The 27,046-nt window shown below is 49.1% G+C and overlaps 1 protein-coding gene across 2 annotated transcripts in view; it reads right to left on the reverse strand.

Moving 5' to 3' along the window:
• The window catches only part of SNX3 (sorting nexin 3), a 163,224-nt gene extending 136,743 nt beyond the window's left edge, over positions 1-26,481 (reverse strand). The window contains exon 1 of one of the 2 annotated variants that reach the window (XM_063917078.1): positions 26,150-26,481. In XM_063917078.1, the coding sequence (XP_063773148.1) occupies positions 26,150-26,311 (162 nt within the window). In that variant the 5' untranslated portion in view covers positions 26,312-26,481. The remainder of the gene's footprint in view (positions 1-26,149) is intronic. The other variant, XM_063917079.1, reaches the window with a different exon arrangement.
• Between the last annotated feature and the right edge of the window lie 565 nt (positions 26,482-27,046).

Here is a 27,046-nt window from a genome sequence, read left to right on the forward strand (position 1 = left end):
AGTCTTAGAATTTGTTATTTTCAGTGAGACCTGCTGGCAACGGGCTCACTGCAGCGAGGGACTAAGGGGAGAAGAAGCGAACTCGCCTGCTTGCAGCCGGATTGGGCTTCTTAGGCTACTGGACACCATTAGCTCCAGAGGGATCGACCGCAGGCCCAGCCTTGATGTTCGGTCCCGAAGCCGCGCCGTCGTCCTTCTTACAGAGCCAGAAGCAAGAAGATGGTCCGGAAAATCGGCGGCATGAAGACATCCCGTCTTCACCAAGGTAGCGCACAGCACTGCAGCTGTGCGCCATTGCTCCTCATACACACTTCACACTCCGGTCACTGAGGGTGCAGGGCGCTGGGGGGGGGGCGCCCTGAGGCAGCAATAAAAACACCTTGGCTGGCTAAAATACCTCAATATATAGCCCCTGGGGCTATATATGAGGTAAATACCCCTGCCAGAATCCCATAAAAAGCGGGAGAATAGGCCGCGAAAAAGGGGCGGAGCCTATCTCCTCAGCACACTGGCGCCATTTTTCCCTCACAGCTCGGCTGGAAGGAAGCTCCCTGGCTCTTCCCTGCAATTCTACAGTACAGTAAGAGGGGGGGCATTAAAATTGGCACTGTATACAGTATATTATATAAAAAGCAGCTATTAGGGACATAACTCAGTTAGTCCCTGTATATATATAGCGCTCTGGTGTGTGCTGGCATACTCTTACTCTGTCCCCCCAAAGGGCTTTTGTGGGTCCTGTCCTCTATTTGAGCATTCCCTGTGTGTGTGGAGTGTGTCGGTACGGCTGTGTCGACATGTTTGAGGAGGATAATGATGTGGAGGGGGAGCAGATGCCTTTAGCAGGGATGTCACCCCCTGGGGGTCAGACACCTGAGTGGATGGTATTATGGCAGGAAATGAGTGCACGTATAGACTCCTTACATAAAAAATTTGGCGACATGCCGACTGTGGGACAGCCGAGTCTTCAGCTCGTGCCTGTCCAGGTGTCTCAAAAGTCATCAGGGGCTCTGAAACGCCCGTTATCTCAGGTGGCACAAGTAGATGTCGACACGGATACTGACACCAGTGTCGACGACGATGAGTCAAATTTAATGCCCGTTAAGGCCATTCACTGCATGATTGAGGCAATGAAAGAGGTGTTAAATATTTCTGATTTACATCCAGGTACCACAAAAAAGGGTATTATGTTTGGGGAGAAAAAACTACCTGTAGTTTTTCCCCCGTCAGATGAATTAAATGAAGTGTGTGAAGAAGCGTGGGCTTCCCCTGATAAGAAATTGGTAATTCCTAAGAAGCTACTAATGGCGTTCCCTTTCCCGCCAGAGGATAGGTTACGTTGGGAAACACCCCCGAGGGTGGATAAAGCGCTCACACGTTTGTCTAAAAAGGTGGCACTACCGTCCCAGGATACGGCCGCCCTTAAGGAACCTGCTGATAGAAAGCAGGAGGCGATCCTGAAGTCTGTATATACACACTCAGGCATTATACTCAGACCAGCTATTGCGTCAGCATGGATGTGCAGTGCTGCCGCTGCGTGGTCAGATAAACTGTCAGAAAATATTGACACGTTAGACAGAGACACGATCCTGCTAACAATTGACCATATAAAAGACTCAGTCTTATACATGAGAGATGCACAGAGGGAAATCTGCCGGCTGGCATCTAAAATAAGTGCATTATCTATCTCTGCTAGGAGATGCTTATGGACTCGCCAGTGGACTGGAGATGCAGATTCCAAAAGGCACATGGAAGTCTTGCCTTATAAGGGGGAGGAATTATTTGGGGATGGTCTCTCCGACCTAGTTTCCACAGCAACGTCTGGGAAGTCAGCATTTTTACCCCATGTCCCCTCACAGCCTAAGAAGGCGCCATTTTATCAGGTTCAGTCCTTTCGGTCCCAGAAAAACAAGCGGGGAAAAGGAGGGTCTTTTCTGTCAAGAGGCAGAGGCAGGGGAAAAAGGCTGCAGCAAACAGCAGGTTCCCAGGAACAAAAGTCCTCCCCCGCTTCCTCTTCCAAGTCCGCCGCATGACGGTGGGGCTTCACAGGCGGAGCCAGGTACGGTGGGGGCCCGCCTCAGGAATTTCAGCGATCAGTGGGACCGCTCACAGGTGGATCCCTGGATCCTTCAAATAGTATCTCAGGGATACAGGCTGGAATTCGAGGCGACTTCACCCCGCCGTTTCCTAAAATCCGCCTTGCCGATTGCTCCCTCAGACAGGGAGGCGGTGCTAGCAGCGATTCACAAGCTGTATTCCCAGCAGGTGATAATCAAGGTACCCCTACTTCAACAAGGCCGGGGTTACTATTCCACACTATTTGTGGTGCCGAAACCGGACGGTTCGGTGAGACCCATTTTAAATTTGAAATCCTTGAACACATACATAAAAAAATTCAAGTTCAAGATGGAATCGCTCAGGGCGGTTATTGCAAGCCTGGACGATGGGGATTATATGGTATCCCTGGACATCAAGGATGCTTACCTGCATGTCCCCATTTACAATTCTCACCAGGAGTACCTCAGATTTGTGGTACAGGACTGCCATTACCAATTCCAGACGCTGCCGTTTGGACTCTCCACGGCACCGAGGGTATTTACCAAGGTTATGGCGGAAATGATGATACTCCTTCGAAAAAAGGGAGTTTTAATTATCCCATACTTGGACGATCTCCTAATAAAGGCACGATCCAAGGAACAGTTGTTAGTGGGAGTAGCACTATCTCAGGAAGTGCTGAGCCAGCACGGCTGGATTCTGAATATCCCAAAGTCACAGCTGGTCCCCACGACACGTCTAATGTTCCTGGGAATGATTCTGGACACGGCCCAGAAAAAAGTGTTTCTCCCGGAGGAGAAAGCCAGGGAGTTGTCTTCTCTAGTCAGAGACCTCCTAAAACCAAAACAGGTATCGGTGCATCACTGCACGCGGGTCCTGGGAAAGATGGTAGTTTCTTACGAAGCAATTCCATTCGGCAGGTTCCATGCCAGGATTTTTCAGTGGGACCTGTTGGACAAGTGGTCCGGATCGCATCTTCAGATGCATCGTTTAATAACCCTGTCTCCACGAACCAGGGTGTCTCTTCTGTGGTGGCTGCACAGTGCTCATCTTCTGGAGGGCCGCAGATTCGGCATACAGGACTGGGTCCTGGTGACCACGGATGCCAGCCTACGAGGCTGGGGGGCAGTCACAAAGGGAAGAAATTTCCAAGGACTATGGTCAAGTCAGGAGACTGCCCTTCACATAAATATTCTGGAACTAAGGGCCATTTACAATGCCCTAAGTCAAGCAAAATCCCTGCTCCTACACCAGCCGCTGCTGATCCAGTCATACAACATCACGGCAGTCGCCCATGTGAATCGACAGGGCGGCACAAGAAGCAGGACGGCGATGGCAGAAGCCACAAAAATTCTCCGATGGGCGGAGAATCATGTACTAGCACTGTCAGCAGTGTTCATCCCGGGAGTGGACAACTGGGAAGCAGACTCTCTCAGCAGGCACGACCTCCACCCGGGAGAGTGGGGACTTCATCCAGAAGTCTTCCAAATGATTGTAAATCAATGGGGTCGTCCACAGGTGGACATGATGGCGTCCCGCCTAAACAAAAAACTAGAGAAGTATTGCGCCAGGTCAAGAGACCCTCAGGCGATAGCTGTGGACGCTCTAGTGACACCGTGGGTGTACCGGTCAGTTTATGTGTTCCCTCCTCTACCTCTCATACCAAAGGTATTGAGAATAATAAGAAAGCGAGGAGTAAACACAATTCTCGTGGTTCCGGATTGGCCGAGAAGAGCGTGGTACCCGGAACTTCAAGAGATGATCTCAGAGGACCCGTGGTCTCTGCCGCTCAGACAGGACCTGCTGCAGCAGGGCCCCTGTCTGTTCCAAGACTTACCGCGGCTGCGTTTGACGGCATGGCGGTTGAACGCCGGATCCTGAAGGAAAAGGGCATTCCGGAGGAAGTCATTCCTACGCTTATTAAAGCCAGGAAAGATGTTACGGCAAAGCATTATCACCGCATATGGCGGAAATATGTTGCATGGTGCGAGGCCAAAAAGGCCCCAACAGAGGAATTTCAACTAGGTCGATTTCTGCATTTCCTGCAAGCAGGAGTGAATATGGGCCTAAAACTGGGCTCCATTAAGGTACAGATCTCGGCTCTGTCGATTTTCTTTCAAAAAGAACTAGCTTCAGTACCTGAAGTTCAGACATTTGTGAAAGGAGTGCTGCATATTCAGCCCCCATTTGTGCCTCCTGTGGCACCTTGGGATCTCAACGTGATGTTGAGTTTCTTAAAATCACATTGGTTTGAGCCACTAAAAACCGTGGATCTGAAATATCTCACGTGGAAAGTGGTCATGTTATTGGCCTTGGCTTCAGCCAGGCGAGTGTCAGAGTTGGCGGCTTTATCATGTAAAAGCCCTTATCTGATTTTCCATATGGATAGGGCAGAGTTGAGGACTCGTCCCCAGTTTCTCCCTAAGGTGGTGTCAGCGTTTCACCTGAACCAGCCTATTGTGGTGCCTGCGGCTACCAAGGATTTGGAGGACTCCAAGTTGCTAGACGTTGTCAGGGCCCTGAAAATATATGTTTCCAGGACGGCTGGAGTCAGAAAATCTGACTCGCTGTTTATCCTGTATGCACCCAACAAGCTGGGTGCTCCTGCTTCTAAGCAGACTATTGCTCGTTGGATTTGTAGTACAATTCAGCTTGCACATACTGTGGCAGGCCTGCCACAGCCAAAATCTGTCAATGCCAATTCCACAAGGAAGGTGGGCTCATCTTGGGCGGCTGCCCGAGGGGTCTCGGCTTTACAACTTTGCCGAGCAGCTACTTGGTCAGGGGCAAACACGTTTGCAAAATTCTACAAATTTGATACCCTGGCTGAGGAGGACCTGGAGTTCTCTCATTCGGTGCTGCAGAGTCATCCGCACTCTCCCGCCCGTTTGGGAGCTTTGGTATAATCCCCATGGTCCTTACGGAGTTCCCAGCATCCACTAGGACGTTAGAGAAAATAAGAATTTACTCACCGGTAATTCTATTTCTCGTAGTCCGTAGTGGATGCTGGGCGCCCATCCCAAGTGCGGTTTATCTGCAATACTTGTACATAGTTATTGTTAACTAAATCGGGTTATTGTTGAGCCATCTGTTGAGAGGCTCTATTGTTTCATACTGTTAACTGTGTTTCATATCACGAGTTGTACGGTGTGATTGGTGTGGCTGGTATGAGTCTTACCCGGGATTCAAAATCCTTCCTTATTGTGTACGCTCGTCCGGGCACAGTACCTAACTGAGGCTTGGAGGAGGGTCATAGTGGGAGGAGCCAGTGCACACCAGGTAGTCTAAGATCTTTCTAGAGTGCCCAGCCTCCTTCGGAGCCCGCTATTCCCCATGGTCCTTACGGAGTTCCCAGCATCCACTACAGACTACGAGAAATAGAATTACCGGTGAGTAAATTCTTATTTTTTGTCAGATGTTACTGTTGTATACTGAAGTAAAGTTACAACCATTTCATAAGTGTCAAAGGCTTTTATTGACAATTACATTAAGTTTATGCAAAGAGTCAATATTTGCAGCGTTGACCCTTTTTCAAGACCTCTGCTATTCACCCTGGCATGCGGTCAATCAACTTCTGGCCCACATACTGACCACCACTCATTCATGCCTAATCAATACTTGGGAGTTTGTCAGAACTGGTGGGTTTTTGTTTGCACACCTGCCTCTTGAGGGTTGACCACAAGTTCTGAATGGGATTATAAGGTCTATGGAGTTTCCTGGCCATGGACCCAAAATGTTTTAGTTTCCCGAGCCATTTAGTTATCACTTTTTGCCTTATGGCAAGGTGCTCCATCATGCTGGAAAAGGCATTGTTCATCACCAAACTGTTCTTCGATGTTTGTGAGAAGTTGTTCTTGGAGACTCTGAAGTCTTCTGTTCTTCCTTTACTCACCCGGCTTCTTTCTTCTGGCTCTGTGAGGAGGTGACGGCGCGGCTCCGGGAACGAGCAGCTAGGCGAACCAAGTGATCAGACCCTCTGGAGCTAATGGTGTCCAGTAGCCAAAGAAGCAGTGCCTTGAAACTCACAGAAGTAGATCTGCTTCTCTCCCCTCAGTCCCACGATGCAGGGAGCCTGTTGCCAGCAGGTCTCCCTGAAAATAACAAACCTAACAAAGGGGTCGATTCTATTCGGCAACTTAAGAATAGCGCCGGGAATTTGCTCCCGACGCTATTCAATTCAGCTCCAGTTAAGTCGGCAATGTCCCGTTCTCGCCGACTTAACAGGTAGTTTTGTCGGGAGAACGGGCATTCTCCGACTTAACTACCCGCGGCGATGCTGATTCCCGACAGAATCAGCCTCGCGCCGGCCGCGAGGCAGCACTTTTGTCGGGTTTCTTCTCTCATCCCCCGGGGATGAGAGAAGAATTCCCGACAATTGCGGGTCACTAGCAGCTGAATTGAATAGCGTCGGGAGCTAATTCCCTGCGCTATTCTTAAGTTGCCTTATAGAATCGACCCCAAAGTCTTTTAAGAGAAACTCAGGAGAGCTCCCCTAGTGTGTGTCCAGTCTCTCTGGGCACAGAGACTAACTGAGGTCTGGGGGAGGGGCATAGTGGGAGGAGCCAGTTCACACCCATTCAAAGTCTTATAGTGTGCCCATGTCTCCTGCGGATCCCGTCTATACCCCACGGTCCTTTTGGATTCCCCAGCATCCTCTAGGACGTAGGAGAAATAATAAGAATTTACTTATCGATAATTCTATTTCTCGGAGTCCGTAGTGGATGCTGGGGTTCCTGAAAGGACCATGGGGGATAGCGGCTCCGCAGGAGACAGGGCACAAAAGTAAAGCTTTCCGATCAGGTGGTGTGCACTGGCTCCTCCCCCTATGACCCTCCTCCAGACTCCAGTTAGATACTGTGCCCGGACGAGCGTACACAATAAGGGAGGAATTTTGAATCCCGGGTAAGACTCATACCAGCCACACCAATCACACTGTACAACCTGTGATCTGAACCCAGTTAACAGTATGATAACAGGGGAGCCTCTGAAAAGATGGCTCACAATAACACTAACCCGATTTAGTTAGCAATAACTATGTACAAGTATTGCAGATAATCCGCACTTGGGATGGGCGCCCAGCATCCACTACGGACTCCGAGAAATAGAATTATCGGTAAGTAAATTCTTATTTTCTCTATCGTCCTAGTGGATGCTGGGGTTCCTGAAAGGACCATGGGGATTATACCAAAGCTCCCAAACGGGCGGGAGAGTGCGGATGACTCTGCAGCACCGAATGAGAGAACTCCAGGTCCTCTTTTGCCAGGGTATCAAATTTGTAGAATTTTACAAACGTGTTCTCCCCTGACCACGTAGCTGCTCGGCAGAGTTGTAATGCCGAGACCCCTCGGGCAGCCGCCCAAGATGAGCCCACCTTCCTTGTGGAATGGGCATTTACATATTTTTTGCTGTGGCAAGCCTGCCACAGAATGTGCAAGCTGAATTGTACTACAAATCCAACGAGCAATAGTCTGCTTAGAAGCAGGAGCACCCAGCTTGTTGGGTGCACACAGGATAAACAGTAAGTCAGATTTCCTGACTCCAGCCGACCTGGAAACTATATTTTCAGGGCCCTGACAACATCCAGCAACTTGGAGTCCTCCAAGTCCCTAGTAGCCGCAGGTACCACAATAAGCTGGTTCAGGTGAAACGCTGACACCACCTTAGGGAGAAACTGGGGACGAGTCCACAGCTTTGCTCTGTCCGAATGGACAATCAGATATGGCTTTATAAGATAAAGCCGCCAATTCTGACACTCGCCTGGCCGAGGCCAGGACCAACAGCATGGTCACTTTCCATGTGAGATATATCAAATCCACAGATTTGAGTTGTTTAAACCAATGTGATTTTAGGAATTCCAAACTACGTTGAGATCGCCCAGTGCCACTGGAGACATCAAAAGGGGGTTGTATATGCAGTACTCCCTTAACAACTTCTGGACTTCAGGAACTGAAGCCAATTTCTTTCTGGAAGAAAATCGACCGGTCGAAATTTGAACCTTAATGGACCCCAATTTGAGACCCATATACACTCCTGTTTGCAGGAAATGTAGGAATTAACCTAGTTGAAATTCTTCCGTGGAGCCTTCCTGGCCTCACACCATGGAACATATTTTCACCTAAGCGGTGATAATGTTGTGCGGTCACCTCCTTCCTGGCTCTGACCAGGGTAGGGATGACCTCTTCCGGAATGCCTTTTTCCCTTAGGATCCGGCGTTCACCGCCCTGGCGTCAACGCAGCTGCGGTAAGTCATGGAACAGACATGATTCTTGCTGAATCAAGATCCTTTCTAGTATCTCTTGAAGTTCCGGGTACCAAGTTCTTCTTGGCCAAACCGGAGCCACGAGTATAGTTCTTACTCCTCTCCTTCCTATCATTCTCCATACACTGGGTATGAAAGGCAGAGGAGGGAACACATACACCGACTGGTACACCCACGGTGTTACCAGAGCGTCCCAGCTATTGCCTGAGGGTCTCTAGACCTGGCGCTTTATGTGAGACGCCATCATAACCACCTTTGGTCTTTCCCAACGGTTTACAAACATGTGGAAACTTCCAGATGAAGTTCCCACTTTTCCGGGTGGAATTCATTCATGCTGAGGAAATCTTCCTAGTTGTCCACTCCCGGAATGAACACTGCTGACAGTGTTATCACATGATCTTTCGCCCAGCGAAGAATCCTTGCTGTCATTGCCCTCCTGCTTCTTGTGCCGCCCCGTCTGTTTACGTGGGCGACTGCCATGATGATGTCCTACTGGATCAGCACCGGTTGACTTTGAAGCAGAGTTCTTCCTAGGCTCAGAGCATCGTAAATTGCACTTAGCTCCAGTATATTCATGTGGAGAGAAATCTCCAGACTTGACCACACTTCCTTGGAAATTTCTTCCCTGTGTGACTGTTCCCCAGCCTCTCAGGCTGGCATCCGTGGTCACCAGAACACAGTCCTGAATGCTGAATGTGCTGCCCTCTAGAAGATGAGCACTCTGCAGCCCCCACAGAAGAAACACCCTTGTCCTTGGAGACAGGGTTATCCGCTGATGCATCTGAAGATGCGATCCGGACCATTCGTCCAGCAAATCCCCCTGAAAAGTTTTTGCGTGAGATCTGCCGAATGGAATCGCTTCGTAAGAAGCCACCATTTTTCCCAGGACTCCTGTGCATTGATGCACTGATACTTGGCCTGGTTTTAGGAGGTTTCTGACTAGGTCGGATAACTCCCTGGCTTTCCCCTCCAGGAGAAATACCTCTTTCTGGACTATGCCCAGAATCATTCCTAGGAACAGCAAACGTATCATCGGAAAACAGCTGCGATTTTTGGAATATTTAGAATCCACTCGTGCTGTCGTAGAACTACTTTAGATAGTTCTTTTTCGACCTCCAACTGTTCTCTGGAAACTTGCCCCTTTCAGGATATCGTCCAAGTAAGGGATAATTAAGATGCCTTTCTTCTTTTAAGAATCATCTTTTCGGCCATTACCTTGGTAAAGGCCCGGGGTGCCGTGGATAATTCAACGGCAGCGTCTGAAACTGATATTGACAGTTCTGTATCACGAACCAGAGGTACCCTTGTTGAGAAGGGCAAATTTGGACATGGAGGTAATCCTTGATGTCCAGGGACACCATATAGTCCCCTTTTTTCCGGTTCTCTATCACTGCTTTGAGTGACTCCATCTTGATTTGAACCTTTTTATGTAAGTGTTCAAAGATTTCAGATTTAGACTATGTCTCACCAAGCCGTCTGGCTTCAGTACCACAATATAGTGTGGAAGACTAATACCCTTTTCCTTGTTGTAGGAGGGGTACTTTGATTATCACCTGCTGGAAATACAGCTTGTGAATTTTTTCCAATACTGCCTCCCTGTCGGAGGAAGCCGTTGGTAAAGCAGGCTTCAGGAACCTGCGAGGAAAAAATGTCTCGACTCTCCAATCTGTACCCCTGGGATAATACTTGTACGATCTAGGGGTCAACTTGCGAGTGATCCCACTGCGCGCTGAGACTCTTGAGACTACCCCCCCACTGGTGGAGGGCTTCTTTTCCTGGGAAGGGGCTGCCTGCTGCAGTCTACTTCCCTTTCCTCTATGTCTGGGCAGATATGACTGGCCTTTTGCCCGCTTGCCCACATGGGAACGGAAGGATTGAGGCTGAAAAGACAGTGTCTTTTTCTGCTGAGATGTAACTTGGGGTAAAAAGGTTGGATTTCCCAGCTGTAGCCGTGGCCCCCAGGTCCGATGGACCGACCCCAAATAACTCCTTCCCTTTATACGGCAATACTTCCACGTGCCGTATGGGATCTGTATCACCTGACCACTGTCGTGTCCATGACATCTTCTGGGAGATATGGACAACGCACTTATCTTGATGCCAGAGTGCAAATATCCCTCTGTGCATCTCGCATACATATATATAGAATGCATCCTATTAAATGCTCTATATCAATAAAATATTTTTAGTCAGGGAATTCGACCAAGCCAACCCAGCACTGCATCTCCAGGCTGATGGCGATCGCTGGTCGCAGTATAACCACCGTATGTGTGTATATACTTTTCAGGATATTTTTCCAGCTGCCTATCAGCTGGCTCCTTGAGGGCGGCCGTATCTGGAGACGGTAACGCCCCTTGATAAGCGTGTGAGCGCCTTTTCCACCCTAAGGGGTGTTTCCCAACGCGCCCTAACTTCTGGCGGGAAAGGGTATAACGCCAATATTTGCTATCGGGGTAAACCCACGCATCATCACACACTTCATTTTATTTTATCTGATTCAGGAAAAACTACAGGTAGTTTTTTCACTCCCACATAATACCCTTTTTTGTGGTACTTGTAGTATCAGAAATATGTAACACCTCCTTCATTGCCCTTAACGTGTGGCCCTAATGAGGAATACGTTTGTTTATTCACCGTCGACACTGGATTCAGTGTCCGTGTCTGTGTCGACCGACTGAGGTAAATAGGCGTTTTTTTAAAAACCCCTGACGGTGTTTCTGAGACGCCTGGACCGGTACTAATTGTTTGTCGGCCGTCTCATGTCGTCAACCGACCTTGCAGCGTGTTGACATTCTCACGTAATTCCCTAAATAAGCCATCCATTCCGGTGTCGACTCCCTAGAGAGTGACATCACCCTTACAGGCAATTTCTCCGCCTCCTCCAACATCGTCCTCATACATGACACACACGTACCGACACACAGCACACACACCTGGAATGCTCTGACAGAGGACAGGACCCCACTAGCCCTTTGGAGAGACAGAGGGAGAGTTTGCCAGCACACACCAAAAAAACGCTATAATTACATAGGGACAACCTTATATAAGTGTTTCTCCCTAATAGCATCTTTATATATATATTTATATCGCCAATTAGTGCCCCCCCTCTCTGTTTAAACCCTGTTTCTGTAGTGCAGTGCAGGGGAGAGCCTGGGAGCCTTCTCTCCAGCCTTTCTGTGAGAGAAAATGGCGCTGTGTGCTGAGGATAGGCCCCGCCCCTTTTCCGGCGGGCTCGTCTCCCGCTCTTTAGTGAAGTTTGGCAGGGGTTAAATATCTCAATATAGCCTCTGGGGGCTATATGTGAGGTATTTTTAGCCAGTATATAGGTTTACATTTGCCTCCCAGGGCGCCCCCCCCCAGCGCCCTGCACCCTCAGTGACTGCGTGTGAAGTGTGCTGAGAGGAAAATGGCGCACAGCTGCAGTGCTGTGCGCTACCTTTAGAAGACTGCAAGGGTCTTCAGCCGCCGATTCTGGACCTCTTCTTACTTCAGCATCTGCAAGGGGGCCGGCGGCGCGGCTCCGGTGACCATCCAGGCTGTACCTGTGATCGTCCCTCTGGAGCTGATGTCCAGTAGCCAAGAAGCCAATCCATCCTGCACGCAGGTGAGTTCACTTCTTCTCCCCTCTGTCCCTCGTTGCAGTGATCCTGTTGCCAGCAGGACTCACTGTAAAATAACAAACCTAAGCTAAACTTTCTCTAAGCAGCTCTTTAGGAGAGCCACCTAGAATTGCACCCTTCTCGGCCGGGCACAAAAATCTAACTGGAGTCTGGAGGAGGGTCATAGGGGGAGGAGCCAGTGCACACCACCTGATCGGAAAGCTTTACTTTTGTGCCCAGTCTCCTGCGGAGCCGCTATCCCCCATGGTCCTTTCAGGAACCCCAGCATCCACTAGGACGATAGAGAAATAATATATATATATATATATATATATATATATATATATATATATATATATATATATATATATATATATATATATATATACACATATACACATATACATACACACACATATATATACACACACACACATATACATACACACACACACACACATATATACATATCTCATTTATTTGACACCTTTTAAAAGCATCCAGTACTTTCCTCACACCCACTAACAGCTTTCTATAGGTTCCTGCTAACAAAGTTGTCCTTTTTTGGGGGTCCAGGAAGGACTCCCCACTCTTTCCCCATTTTGCTTTTTGGACAAAATTTACGCAACCTCGCTGTGAGTAGTGCAAATTGACATTTCTAATTGAATTGTGCGTTTCGCGGGTGTGCACATGACGGCGAAATGTGTGCGAGTTTAATGATGCAATTATACCTTTTGCAAACTCACACCTAACTGAATCCCCCATTTTATCATACTCCTTTCAGACAGAACATGAAATTACCAGGTGAAGCAGTTCCACCCGGGGGTGGTATTCATGTGACCGCCGGTCAGCAGACCGACAGTCACATGACCTCCTCCACCAGCCCGACGGGTTACTATCCTGATGGTCGGCATGCCAACCAAAAGGGACTATTTCCACTCGTGGGTGTCCAAGACACCCATAGAGTGGGAATAGGACCCCCACCGAGCCCGCAGCGTGGCGAGCCCGCAAGGGGTTTGCTGCACTCGCCTCTCCCCGCCGGGATCCCGGCGTCGGTAAGCTGACCGGCGGTCTCCTGACCGCCGGTCAGACATATTACACCCCCACCCGGTAATTTCATGAAACACATGGGTCCGTTTTCTGTGTGAAAGGGTCAACCCGTGTTGTAATTCCCGGGACTTCGACCCTGGAATTTACCAGGGTCGACCCTTTCACACAGACAAAATACCCGTGTTGCACCGAATGAGCAAACTCTAGGTCCTCCTCAGCCAGGGTATCAAACTTGTAGACTCTTACAAAAATGTTTTAACCCGACCAAGTAACAGCTCGGCAAAGTTGTAAAGCCGAGACCCCTCGGGCAGCCGCCCAAGAAGAGCCCACTTTTCTCGTGGAATGGGCTTTTACAGAATTAGGGTGCGGCAGTCCAGCCGCAGAATGTGCAAGTTGAATCGTGCTACAGATCCAGCGAGCAATCGTCTGCTTAGAAGCAGGAGCACCCAGCTTGTTGGGTGCATACAAAAGAAATAGCGAGTCAGTTTTCCTGACTCCAGCTGTCCTGGAAACATATACTTTTCAGGGCCCTGACTACATCCAGTAACTTGGAATCCTCCAAGTTCCAAGTAGCCGCAGGCACCACAATAGGTTGGTTCACATTAAAAAATTATACCACCTTAGGAAGGAATTGGGAACGAGTCCTCAAATCCGCCTTATCCATATAAAATACAGATAAGGGCTTTTGTATGACAAAGCCGACAATTCTGATACACGCCTGGCCGACGCCAAGGCCCACAGAATGACCACTTTCCACGTGAGGTATTATAGCTCCACGGATTTAAGTGGCTCAACCCAATGCGACTTCAGGAAATCCAACACCATGTTGAGATCCCACGGTGCCACTGGAGGCACAAACGGGGGTTGACTATGCAGCACTCCCTTAACAAAAGTCTGAACTTCAGGCAGTGAAGCCAGTTCAATTTTGGAAGAAAATCGATAGAGCCGAAATCTGGACCTTAATGGAACCCAATTTTAGGCCCATAGTCACCTCTGACTGTAGGAAGTGCAGAAATCGACCTAGCTGAAATATCTCCTTTGGGGCCTTCCTGGCCTCACAGTACGCAACATATTTCCGCCATATGCGGTGATAATGGTTTGCGTTCACTTCTTTCCTAGCTTCAAATAGCGTAGGGATAACTTCCTCCGGAATTCCCTTTTCCTTCAGGATCCGGCATTCAACCGCCATGCCGTCAACGCAGCCGCGGTACGTCTTGGAACAGACAGGCCCCCTGCTGCAGCAGGTCCTGTCTGAGCGGCAGAGGCCATGGGTCCTCTGAGATCATTTCTTGGAGTTCTGGTTACCAAGCTCTTCTTGGCCAACCCAGAACAATGAGTATAGTTCTTACTCCTCTCCTTCTTATTATTCTCATTACCCTGGGTAAGAGAGGCAGAGAAGGGAACACATACACCGACTGGTACACCCACGGTGTTACCAGAGCGTCCACAGCTATCGCCTGAGGGTCCTTGACCTGGCGCAATATCTTTGTAACTTTTAGTTGAGTCGGGACGCCATCATGTCCACCTGTGGCCTTTCCCAACGGTGTACAATGATTTGGAAGACTTCTGGATGAAGTCCCCACTCTCCCGGGTGGAGGTTTCTTAGTTGTCCACTCCGGGAATGAACACTGCTGACAGTGCTAACACATGATTTTCCGCCCATCGGAGAATCCTTGTGGCTTCTGCCATCGCCATCCTGCTTCTGGTGCCGCCCTGTCGGTTTACATGAGCGACCGCCGTGATGTTGTCTGACTGGATCAGCACCGGCCGGTGTTGAAGCAGGGGTCTAGCCTGACTTAGGGCATTGTAAATAGCCCTCAGTTCCAGAATATTTATGTGTAGGGAAGTCTCCTGACTTTTCCATAGCCTTGGAAGTTCCTTCCCTGTGTGACTGCCCCCCAGCCTCGAAGGCTGGCATCCATGGTCACCAGGACCCAGTCCTGTATGCCGAATCTGCGGCCCCCTAGAAGATGAGCACTCTGCAGCCACCACAACAGCGACACCCTGACCCTTGGAGACAGGGTTATCCGCCGATGCATCTGAAGATGCGACCCGGACCACTTGTCCAACAGATCCCACTGGAAAATCCTTGCATGGGACCTGGCGAATGGAATTTCTTCGTAAGAAGCTACCATCTTTCCCAGGCCTCGCGTGCATTGATGCACCGACACCTGTATACGTATTAGGAGGTCTCTGTCTAGAGGCAACAACTCCTTGGACTTCTCCTCCGGGAGAAACCCTTTTTATCCTGTTCTGTGTCCAGAACCATACCCAGGAACAGTAGACGCGTCGTAGGAACCAGCTGCGACTTTGGAATATTCAGAATCCAGCCGTGCTGTTGTAGCACTTCCCGAGATAGTGCTACTCCGACGAACAACTGCTCCCTGGACCTCGCCTTTATAAGGAGATCGTCCAAGTACGTGATAATTATTTCGGCCATTACCTTGGTAAATACCTCGGTGCCGGGGACAGACCAACGGCAACGTCTGGAATTGGTAATGACAATCCTGTACCACAATATTGAGGTACTCCTGGTGAAGAGGGTAAATAGGGACATGCAGGTAATCATCCTTGATGTCCAGTGATACCATGAAATTCTCCAGGCTTGCAATAATCGCCCTGAGCGATTCCATTTTGAACTTGAACCTTCGTATATAAGTGTTCAAGGCTTTCAATTTTAGAATGGGTCTCACCGAACCGTCTGGTTTCGGTACCACAACATTTTGGAATAGTAACCCCGGCCTTGTTGAAGGAGGGGTACCTTGCTTTCACCTGCTGGAAGTACAGCTTGTGAATTGCCGCCAGTACTACCTTTCTCCGAGGGCAGCCGGCAAGGCTGATGTGAGGTAACGGCGAGGGGGAGTCGCCTCGAACTCCAGCCTGTATCCCTGTGATACTATTTGCAGAACCTAGAGATCCACCTGTGGGCAAGCCCACTGGTCCCTGAAGTTCCCGAGACGCGCCCCTACCGCACCTGTCTCCACCTGTGGAGCCCCAGCGTCATGCGGTGGACTCAGAGGAAGCGGGAGAAGATTTTTGATCCTGGGAACTGGCTGCTGGTGCAGCTTTTTTCCTTCTTCCCTTGTCTCTGTGCAGAAAGGAAGCGCCTTTGACCCGCTTGCTTTTCGGAAGCCGAAAGGACTGTACCTGAAAATACGGTGCTTTCTTAGGCTGTGAGGAAACCTGAGGTAAAAAATTTTCTTCCCAGCTGTTGCTGTGGATACGAGGTCCCAGAGACCATCCCCAAACAATTCCTCACCCTTATAAGGCAGAATCTCCATGTGCCTTTTACAGGCAGCATCACCTGTCCACTGCCGGGTTTCTAATACCCTCCTGGCAGAATGGACATTGCATTAAGTCTGGATGCCAGCCGGCAAATATCCCTCTGTGCATCCTTTATATATAAGACAACGTCTTAAATATGCTCAATGTTAGCAAAATATTATCCCTGTCTTAGCGTATTAATATTATCTGACAAGGTATCAGACCACGCTGCAGCAGCCCTATTTATGCTGAGGCAATTGCAGGTCTCAGTATATAACCTCAGTATAAGACTTCAGGATCGCCTCCTGCTTTTTATCAGCAGGTTCCTTCAAGGTGGCCGTATCCTAAGACGGCAGTGCCACCTTTTGACAAACGTGTGAGCGCCTTATCCACCCTAAGGGATATCTCCCAACGTGACCTATCCTCTGGCGGGAAAGGGTATGCCATCAGTAACTTTTTAGAAATTACCAGTTTCTTATCGGGGGAAACCACGCTTCTTTACACACTTCATTCATTCATCTGATGGGGGAACAAAACACTGGCTGCTTTTTCTCCCCAAAAATAAAACCCCTTTTATGTGGTACTTGGGTTCATGTCAGAAAATGCGTAACACATTTTTAATTGCCGAGATCATGTAACGGATGTTCCTAGTGGATTGTGTATATGTCTCAACCTCGTCGCCACTGGAGTCAGACTCCGTGTCGACATCTGTGTCTGCCATCTGAGGTAACGGGCGTTTTTTGAGCCCCTGATGGCCTTTGAGACGCATGGGCAGGCGCGGGCTGAGAAGCCGGCTGTCCCACAGCTGTTACGTCATCCAGCCTTTTATGTAAGGAGTTGACACTGTCGGTTAATACCTTCCACCTATCCATCCACTCTGGTGTCGGCCCCACAGGGGGCGACATCCCATTTATCGGCCTCTGCTCCGCCTCCACGTAACATTCCTCATCCAACATGTCGACACAGCCGTAACGACACACCGCACACACACAGGGAATGCTCTGACCGAGGACAGGACCCCACAAAGTCCTTTGGGGAGACAGAGTATGCCAGCACACACCAGAGCGCTATATAATGCAGGGATTAACACTATAACTGAGTGATTTTTCCCCAAATAACTGCTTGTATACATATATTGCGCCTAAATTTAGTGCCCCCCCTCTCTTTTTAACCGTTTGAGCCTGAAAACTACAGGGGAGAGCCTGGGGAGCTGTCTTCCAGCTGCACTGTGAAGAGAAAATGGCGCCAGTGTGCTGAGGGAGAAGCCCCGCCCCTTTTTCAACTGACTTTCTCCCGCTTTTTCTGGAATACTGGCAGGGGTAATTTTACATCTATATAGCCTCTAGGACTATATATGATGTAGATTTGCCAGCCAAGGTGTCATATTGCCCTCAGGGCGCCCCCCCCAGCGCCCTGCACCCATCAGTGACCGGAGTGTGAGGTGTACATGAGGAGCAATGGCGCACAGCTGCAGTGCTGTGCGCTACCTTGGTGAAGACCGAAGTCTTCTGCCGCCGATTTTCCGGACTCTTCATGCTTCTGGCTCTGTAAGGGGGACGGCGGCGCGGCTCCGGGAACGAACACCAAGGTCGTGTCCTGCGGTCCATCCCTCTGGAGCTAATGGTGTCCAGTAGCCTAAGAAGCCCAAACTACCACCTGTTAGGTAGGTTCGCTTCTTCTCCCCTTAGTCCCTCGCTGCAGTGAGTCTGTTGCCAGCAGATCTCACTGTAATATAAAAAACCTAAATATACTTTCTTTCTAGGAGCTCAGGAGAGCCCCTAGTGTGCATCCAGCTCAGCCGGGCACAAGAATCTAACTGAGGTCTGGAGGAGGGTCTTAGTGGGAGGAGCCAGTGCACACCAGGTAGTCCTAAAGCTTTCTTTAGTTGTGCCCAGTCTCCTGCGGAGCCGCTAATCCCCATGGTCCTTACGGAGTCCCAGCATCCACTTAGGACGTCAGAGAAATAAAATAAAATAAAAAAACATTGTATGTATGAAACGAACATTTGCTACTCGAAGGTAAGTGGACTATAGTGCCACGAATTGTGCCGCTATAGCTCTTCCTGCTACACCTCTTTACCGAGGCAAAGCAGAAAGTAGTAGATGTATTACCATCTCTGTTGCCGGAGAAGGGGAGTGAAAACTCCCCCCTCCGGCGATCTGTCAGACCTCAACAGTGCATCAGCCTATTGCTGTTGTTCTGTGTGTCACTGTAGCGTCTAGTTTACCTTCATGGAGAGGACCTTTCCCATAACCCCCTGGGTCCATGTAACAATCTATTTGGAATAGTAAAGTGTGGCGAGCGAAGCGGAGCGAGACACCGAGCCCGAAGCGTGGTGAGCGAAGCGAGCCCGCGAGGGTACAATGCAGCATAGAAAAAAAAAATTCCCCCAAACGAACGGAGAAGACATTTAAGTGCTGTAAGGGCGGAAGTTCTCTCCTGCCCTCTCGTTTTGTCACATCCAGGTCCTTAGCACGAAGGCAACATAGACACAACCTGTGTCTCACCGCCCAGCCAGCTCCAGGGTGCATGCGCGAGCTCTCGCTACTATTGCAAGATCTCCCATGCAGCCCAGAGTCGGCAGCCACCTGTTGAAAAATAAGAATTTACTTACCGATAATTCTATTTCTCGGAGTCCGTAGTGGATGCTGGGGTTCCTGAAAGGACCATGGGGAATAGCGGCTCCGCAGGAGACAGGGCACAAAAAGAAAAGCTTTAGGATCAGGTGGTGTGCACTGGCTCCTCCCCCTATGACCCTCCTCCAAGCCTCAGTTAGGTACTGTGCCCGGACGAGCGTACACAATAAGGAAGGATTTATGAATCCCGGGTAAGACTCATACCAGCCACACCAATCACACTGTACAACCTGTGATCTGAACCCAGTTAACAGTATGATAACAGCGGAGCCTCTGAAAGGATGGCTCACAACAATAATAACCCGATTTTTGTAACTATGTACAAGTAATGCAGATAATCCGCACTTGGGATGGGCGCCCAGCATCCACTACGGACTCCGAGAAATAGAATTATCGGTAAGTAAATTCTTATTTTCTCTATCGTCCTAGTGGATGCTGGGGTTCCTGAAAGGACCATGGGGATTATACCAAAGCTCCCAAACGGGCGGGAGAGTGCGGATGACTCTGCAGCACCGAATGAGAGAACTCCAGGTCCTCCTTAGCCAGGGTATCAAATTTGTAGGATTTTACAAACGTGTTTGCCCCTGACTAAATAGCCGCTCGGCAAAGTTGTAAAGCCGAGACCCCTCGGGCAGCCGCCCAAGATGAGCCCACCTTCCTTGTGGAATGGGCATTTACATATTTTGGCTGTGGCAGGCCTGCCACAGAATGTGCAAGCTGAATTGTATTACACATCCAACTAGCAAAAGTCTGCTTAAAAGCAAGAGCACCCAGTTTGTTGGGTGCATACAGGATAACAGCAAGTCAGTTTTCCGGACTCCAGCCGTCCTGGAACCTATATTTTCAGGGCCCTGACCACATCTAGCAACTTGGAGTCCTCCAAGTCCCTAGTAGGCGCAAGACACCCCAATAAGCTGGTTCAGGTGAAACACTGACACCACCTTAGGGAGAGAACTGGGGACGAGTCCGCAGCTCTGCCCTGTCCGAATGGACAAACAGATATGGGCTTTTTTGAGAAAAAAACCACCAATTTGACACTCGCCTGGTCCAGGCCAGGTCCAAGAGCATGTTCACTTTTCATGTGAGATGCTTCAAATCCACAGATTTGACTGGTTTTAAACCAATGTGTTTTGAGGAATCCCAGAACTACGTCGAGATCCCACAGTGCCACTGGAGGCACAAAAGGGGGTTGTATATGCAATACTCCCTTGACAAACTTCTGGACTTCAGGAACTGAAGCCAATTCTTTCTGGAAGAAAAATCGACAGGGCCGAAATTTGAACCTTAATGGACCCCAATTTGAGGCCCATAGACACTCCTGTTTGCAAGAAATGCAGGAATCGACAGAGTTGAAATTTCTTCGTGGGGCCTTCCTGGCCTCACACCACGCAACATATTTTCGCCACATGTGGTGATAATGTTGTGCGGTCACCTCCTTTCTGGCTTTGACCAGGGTAGGAATGACCTCTTCCTGAATGCCTTTTCCCTTAGGATCCGGCGTTCCACCGCCATGCCGTCAAACGCAGCTGCGGTAAGTCTTGGAACAGACATGGTACTTGCTGAAACAAGTCCCTTCTTAGCGGCAGAGGCCATAAGTCCTCTGTGAGCATCTCTTGAAGTTCCGGGTACCAAGTCCTTCTTGGCCAATCCGGAGCCATGAGTATAGTTCTCACTCCTCTACGTCTTATAATTCTCAGTACCTTAGGTATGAAAAGCAGAGGATGGAACACATACACCGACTGGTACACCCACGGTGTTACCAGAACGTCCACAGCTATTGCCTGAGGGTCTCTTAACCTGGCGCAATACCTGTCCCGTTTTTTGTTCAGACGGGACGCCATCATGTCCACCTTTGGTAATTCCCAACGGTTTACAATTATGTGGAAAACTTCCCCATGAAGTTCCCACTCTGCCGGGTGGAGGTCGTGCCTACTGAGGAAGTCTGCTTCCCAGTTTCCATTCCCGGAATGAAACACTGCTGACAGTGCTATCACATGATTTTCCGCCCAGCGAAAAGTCCTTGCAGTTTTTGCCACTGCCCTCCTGCTTCTTGTGCCGCCCTGTCTATTTACGTGGGCGACTGCCGTGATGTTTTATCCCACTGGATCAATACCGGCTGACCTTGAAGCAGAGGTCTTGCTAAGCTTAGAGCATTATAATTTTACCCTTAGCTATATTTATGTGGAGAAAAATCTCCAGACTTGATCACACTCCCTGGAAATTTTTTCCTTGTGTGACTGCTCCCCAGCCTCTCGGGCTGGCCTCCGTGGTCACCAACATCCAAAACTGAATGCCGAATCTGCGGCCCTCTAGAAGATGAGCACTCTGTAACCACCACAGGAGAGACACCCTTGTCCTTGGATATAGGGTTATCCGCTGATGCATCTGAAGATGCGATCCGGACCATTTGTCCAGCAGATCCCACTGAAAAGTTCTTGCATGAAATCTGCCGACTGGAATTGCTTCGAAGGAAGTCACCATTTTTTTACCATGGCCCTTGTGCAATGATGCACTGATTTTAGGAGGTTCCTGACTAGCTTGGATAACTCCCTGGCTTTCTCTTCCGGGAGAAACACCTTTTTCTGGACTGTGTCCAGAATCATCCCTAAGCACAGGAGACTTGTTGTCGGGATCAGCTGCGATTTTGGAATATTTAGAATCCACCCCTGCTGTTGTAACAGTATCCGAGATAGTGCTACTCCGACCTCCAACTGTTCCCTGGACTTTGCCCTTATCAGGAGATCGTCCAAGTAAGGGATAATTAAGACGCCTTTTCTTCGAAGAAGAACCATCATTTCGGCCATTACCTTGGTAAAGACCCGGGGTGCCGTAGACAATCCAAACGGCAGCGTCTGAAACTGATAGTGACAGTTCTGTACCACGTACCTGAGGTACCCTTAGTGATAAGAGCAAATTTGGGACATGGAGGTAAGCATCCCTGATGTCTCGGGACACCAGATAGTCCCCTTCTTCCCGGTTCGTTATCACTGCTCTGAGTGACTCCATCTTGATTTGAACCTTTGTAAGTGTTCAAATTTTTTTAGATTTAGAATAGGTCTCACCTAGCCTTCTGGCTTCAGTACCACAATATAGTGTGGAATAATACCCCTTTTCTTGTTGTAGGAGGGGTAATTTAATTATCACCTGCTGGGAATACAGCTCGTGAATTTTTTCCCATACTGCCTCCTTGTCGGAGGGAGACCTTGGTAAAGCAGACTTCAGGAGCCTGCGCAGGGGAAACGTCTCGACATTCCAAACTGTACCCCTGGGATACTACTTGTAGGATCCAGGGGTCCTGTACGGTCTCAGCGTCATGCTGAGAGCTTGTCAGAAGCGGTGGAACGCTTCTGTTCCTGGGAATGGGCTGCCTGCTGCAGTCTTCTTCCCTTTCCTCTATCCCTGGGCAGATATGACTCTTATAGGGACGAAAGGACTGAAGCTGAAAAGACGGTGTCTTTTTCTGCAGAGATGTGACTTAGGGTAAAAACGGTGGATTTTCCAGCAGTTGCCGTGGCCACCAGGTCCGATGGACCGACCCCAAATAACTCCTCTTCCTTTATACGGCAATACACCTTTGTGCCGTTTGGAATCTGCATCACCTGACCACTGTCGTGTCCATAAACATCTTCTGGCAGATATGGACATCGCACTTACTCTTGATGCCAGAGTGCAAATATCCCTCTGTGCATCTCGCATATATAGAAATACATCCTTTAAATGCTCTATAGTCAATAAAATACTGTCCCTGTCAAGGGTATCAATATTTTTAGTCAGGGAATCCGACCAAGCCACCCCAGCTCTGCACATCCAGGCTGAGGCGATCGCTGGTCGCAGTATAACACCAGTATGTGTGTATATACTTTTTATGATATTTTTCCAGCCTCCTGTCAGCTGGCTCCTTGAGGACGGCCCTATCTATAGACGGTACCGCCACTTGTTCTGATAAGCGTGTGAGCGCCTTATCCACCCTAAGGGGTGTTTCCCAACGCGCCCTAACTTCTGGCGGGAAAGGGTATACCGCCCATATTTTCTATCGGGGGGAACCCACGCATCATCACACACTTCATTTAATTTATCTGATTCAGGAAAAACTACGGTAGTTTTTTCACATCCCACATAATACCCTCTTTTGTGGTACTTGTAGTATCAGAAATATGTAACACCTCCTTCATTGCCCTTAACGTGTGGCCCTAATAAGGAATACGTTTGTTTATTCACCGTCGACACTGGATTCAGTGTCCCTGTCTGTGTCTGTGTCGACCGACTAAAGTAAACGGGCGTTTTAAAACCCCTGACGGTGTTTTTGAGACGTCTGGACCGGTACTAATTGTTTGTCGGCCGTCTCATGTCGTCAACCGACCTTGGCGCGTGTTGACATTATCACGTAATTCCCTAAATAAGCCATCCATTCCGGTGTCGACTCCCTAGAGAGTGACATCACCATTACAGGCAATTGCTCCGCCTCCTCACCAACATCGTCCTCATACACGTCGACACACACGTACCGACACACAGCACACACACAGGGAATGCTCTGATAGAGGACAGGACCCACTAGCCCTTTGGAGAGACAGAGGGAGAGTTTGCCAGCACACACCAAAAACGCTATAATTATATAGGGACAACCTTATATAAGTGTTTTCCCTTATAGCATCTTTTTTATATATTTCTAACGCCAAATTAGTGCCCCCCCTCTCTGTTTTAACCCTGTTTCTGTAGTGCAGTGCAGGGGAGAGCCTGGGAGCCTTCCCTCCAGCCTTTCTGTGAGGGAAAATGGCGCTGTGTGCTGAGGAGATAGGCCCCGCCCCTTTTTCGGCGGCCTCGTCTCCCGCTCTTAACGGATTCTGGCAGGGGTTAAATATCTCCATATAGCCCCCGGAGGCTATATGTGAGGTATTTTTAGCCAAAAAAGGTTTTCATTTGCCTCCCAGGGCGCCCCCCTCCCAGCGCCCTGCACCCTCAGTGACTGCCGTGTGAAGTGTGCTGAGAGGAAAATGGCGCACAGCTGCAGTGCTGTGCGCTACCTTAAGAAGACTGAGGAGTCTTCTGCCGCCGATTCTGGACCTCTTCTCGTTTCAGCATCTGCAAGGGGGCCGGCGGCGAGGCTCCGGTGACCATCCAGGCTGTACCTGTGATCGTCCCTCTGGAGCTAATGTCCAGTAGCCAAAGAAGCCAATCCATCCTGCACGCAGGTGAGTTCACTTATTCTCCCCTAAGTCCCTCGTTGCAGTGATCCTGTTGCCAGCAGGACTCACTGTAAAATAAAAAACCTAAGCTAAACTTTTCTAAGCAGCTCTTTAGGAGAGCCACCTAGATTGCACCCTTCTCGGCCGGGCACAAAAATCTAACTGAGGCTTGGAGGAGGGTCATAGGGGGAGGAGCCAGTGCACACCACCTGATCCTAAAGCTTTACTTTTTGTGCCCTGTCTCCTGCGGAGCCGCTATTCCCCATGGTCCTTTCAGGAACCCCAGCATCCACTAGGACGATAGAGAAAATATAGCTACAGATGTTGGAACGATCAGTGCAACTGACCATTCCTATATACTGCCCATCATATCGGCACCTTATCTTTTGGATAACAGTGCTGATAAAGAGGGGCACCCCTGTCATTGAGCACACATCACCACAGTTATACATGGTGGAGAAGCAGTATCCGTGCACATAACGTGTGCAGATACCGATCCCACCGCCATACATCTACCCCATGCTCCTATAAGAAACTGTAGATTCCAGAAGTATTGCCCTTAGAAACATAGATACCTTAAGTGTGAACAAGTGATACTATCAATATGCAATGAGAAAAAAAGAAAAAGAAATGTGCAACAATTAGAACTAATTTTCTTTTAGCGTAATCTGTTTACCATGTTAGTTTTCCCCCTTCCATTGGGTTAAGATATAACCAGCAGTATAAATCTCCCAGAGAGGAAGAGCAACCTGTAAGGTAAGCCTGTCCTAGGTGACTACCATCTAGGTGTGTCCCTGATTTCTCACTTTCTAGAAGCCTCCAGATCTTGTTTTTGTGCGATTTAAATGTTTCAGAATAAATCAACCTCCTCATCACTGCTGCAACTGTTTAGTCTAATTATTTTATATTATATATTCATATTCTAAAACCTCGATATATCACTTGATACAAAAAAAAAAAAAAAAACTTGTCGATACAAGTTAAGGGCCCTACACATATGGCGATGTGCCGCCGAGGTAACCGACGGCAGATACAGCAGGGGGGGGTGAACTTTCTTCACTCCCTGGTCACCCGGCTCCATAGCACTGCACGCTGATATGGACGAGATTGTCCATATTGGCCTGCATGCATAAGCGACGGGGCACCAACGATGAACGAGCAAGGCCGTGCGCCGTTGCTGCCTCCACACTGAATAATATGAACAAGAACGTTCATATCGTTCAGTGAAATCTGCCAGTGTGTAGGGCCCATTAGGGGTATATTTTATTAGACTCGCCCAACACGCCATAGGGCTGCATGCCAAAACCTACAAGTCTGGAGAGAGATTTGGCCACGCGAGATGAGGTGGCGCTTCCATGCTATTGCAACAACTCTTCTCATGCTTTATGAATCAATCGCTAATATTTTTACCAATTGTAGGTGCATTCCCCACCTGTATTAAGACACATCCATGCACTCCGTATACACAGTTCAATGTCCCCATTCATTCTATGTCCTCTACCTGTGCTAAAGAGTGGAAGCACAGAGCAGAAAAGAACTTAAATGAAGGTCTAATATATCTGGACAGCTGGATTAAAATTCACAAGGAGAAAATATTCAGCTCTTGAACACAAACTTATATGAAGCCATAGAGTACTATCAGAATTTGGAGCAGAGAACATCGAGAAAATGAAGATACACTTTTACTCTAACATACTCATCTAAAGTTATACTGATACCTGGCACATGACAGCTATATCAGTGCTGCTCTCTCACATGACTGTGCTATAATGTATATGCTACAGGGAGAGCAGCTCCAGCTGATGTGTCAGCACCTATTGCATTTGCTTTTCTCAGCAATGCTTTGCTTGTGAGCGTCCGTGCAGGGGCCATACTGAGTGCTGCCGCCTACACACACACTGCGCACATCGAGTGGGTAAGAACCAGCAGGCACAGGGGGACAAGACATGAGTCCAAACACATCAGCAGCCAGAACATCTATGTACTACACATGCTGCAGTCGCTATGCAGCCTCCCCTGGCTCTGACAGATTATTACAGCCCCAGCCATGGGGGCGCCCAGCAGGGGCACTCTACACACCCCAGGTTTCTGGAGGAAACTCACCTTCAGACGCACCTCGTAGGTAGTATACCGGTTCCGGCCCACTCCCACCGTGTGAGGGCTGCACACCTCGATCTCCAGGAAATTGCTGGGCGGCCCGTAAGCGTCGTTCAGGTTCTGCGGCTTACTATGCAGCCGGCGCGTGTCCACCACCGTCTCTGCCATATCTCGCGGAGGAGAACTAAGCGACCAACGGCCCAGGCGGAACGAGTCCCGTTCTGGCCCGCGACTGCCGGAAGTGGCGCCTGTGGTCAGTCAGGTGACACGGCAGGAAGGAGCGCTCGCGAAGCGAAACCGAGGCCGCGCGTGCTCGCCACAGACAGGCTGAAGGCGCGCGCGCGTGAGAAAAAGAGATCACGTGTTCCTTATGAGCTGAGCAGTCGTGCGGGCTTGTGTACCGCTCACTGTAGTGTGCTGTACATTTAGGAATAAGGAAGGTTCTGTACTGTAGGGATGCCCCCATCCGTAGTTGCTGTGTGTAGTGTACACAGTGTGTAATGGTGCTCACAGACAGGGTGACATATAGCGAATGCATGGGAGGTACAATAGCTGCATACAGTAATACCCCTTTCACACAGGCCAAAACTTCCCGGGTTAAAACTAGAGATGAGCGCCTGAAATTTTTCGGGTTTTGGTTTTGGGTTCGGTTCCGCGGCCGTGTTTTGGGTTCGAACGCGTTTTGGCAAAACCTCACCGAATTATTTTTGTCGGATTCGGGTGTGTTTTGGATTCGGGTGTTTTTTTCCAAAAACACTAAAAAACAGCTTAAATCATAGAATTTGGGGGTCATTTTGATCCCAAAGTATTATTAACCTCAAAAACCATAATTTACACTCATTTTCAGTCTATTCTGAATACCTCACACCTCACAATATTATTTTTAGTCCTAAAATTTGCACC

The sequence above is a fragment of the Pseudophryne corroboree genome, chromosome 4 (assembly GCF_028390025.1).
Source record: "Pseudophryne corroboree isolate aPseCor3 chromosome 4, aPseCor3.hap2, whole genome shotgun sequence".
NCBI classification, from domain to species: domain Eukaryota; kingdom Metazoa; phylum Chordata; class Amphibia; order Anura; family Myobatrachidae; genus Pseudophryne; species Pseudophryne corroboree.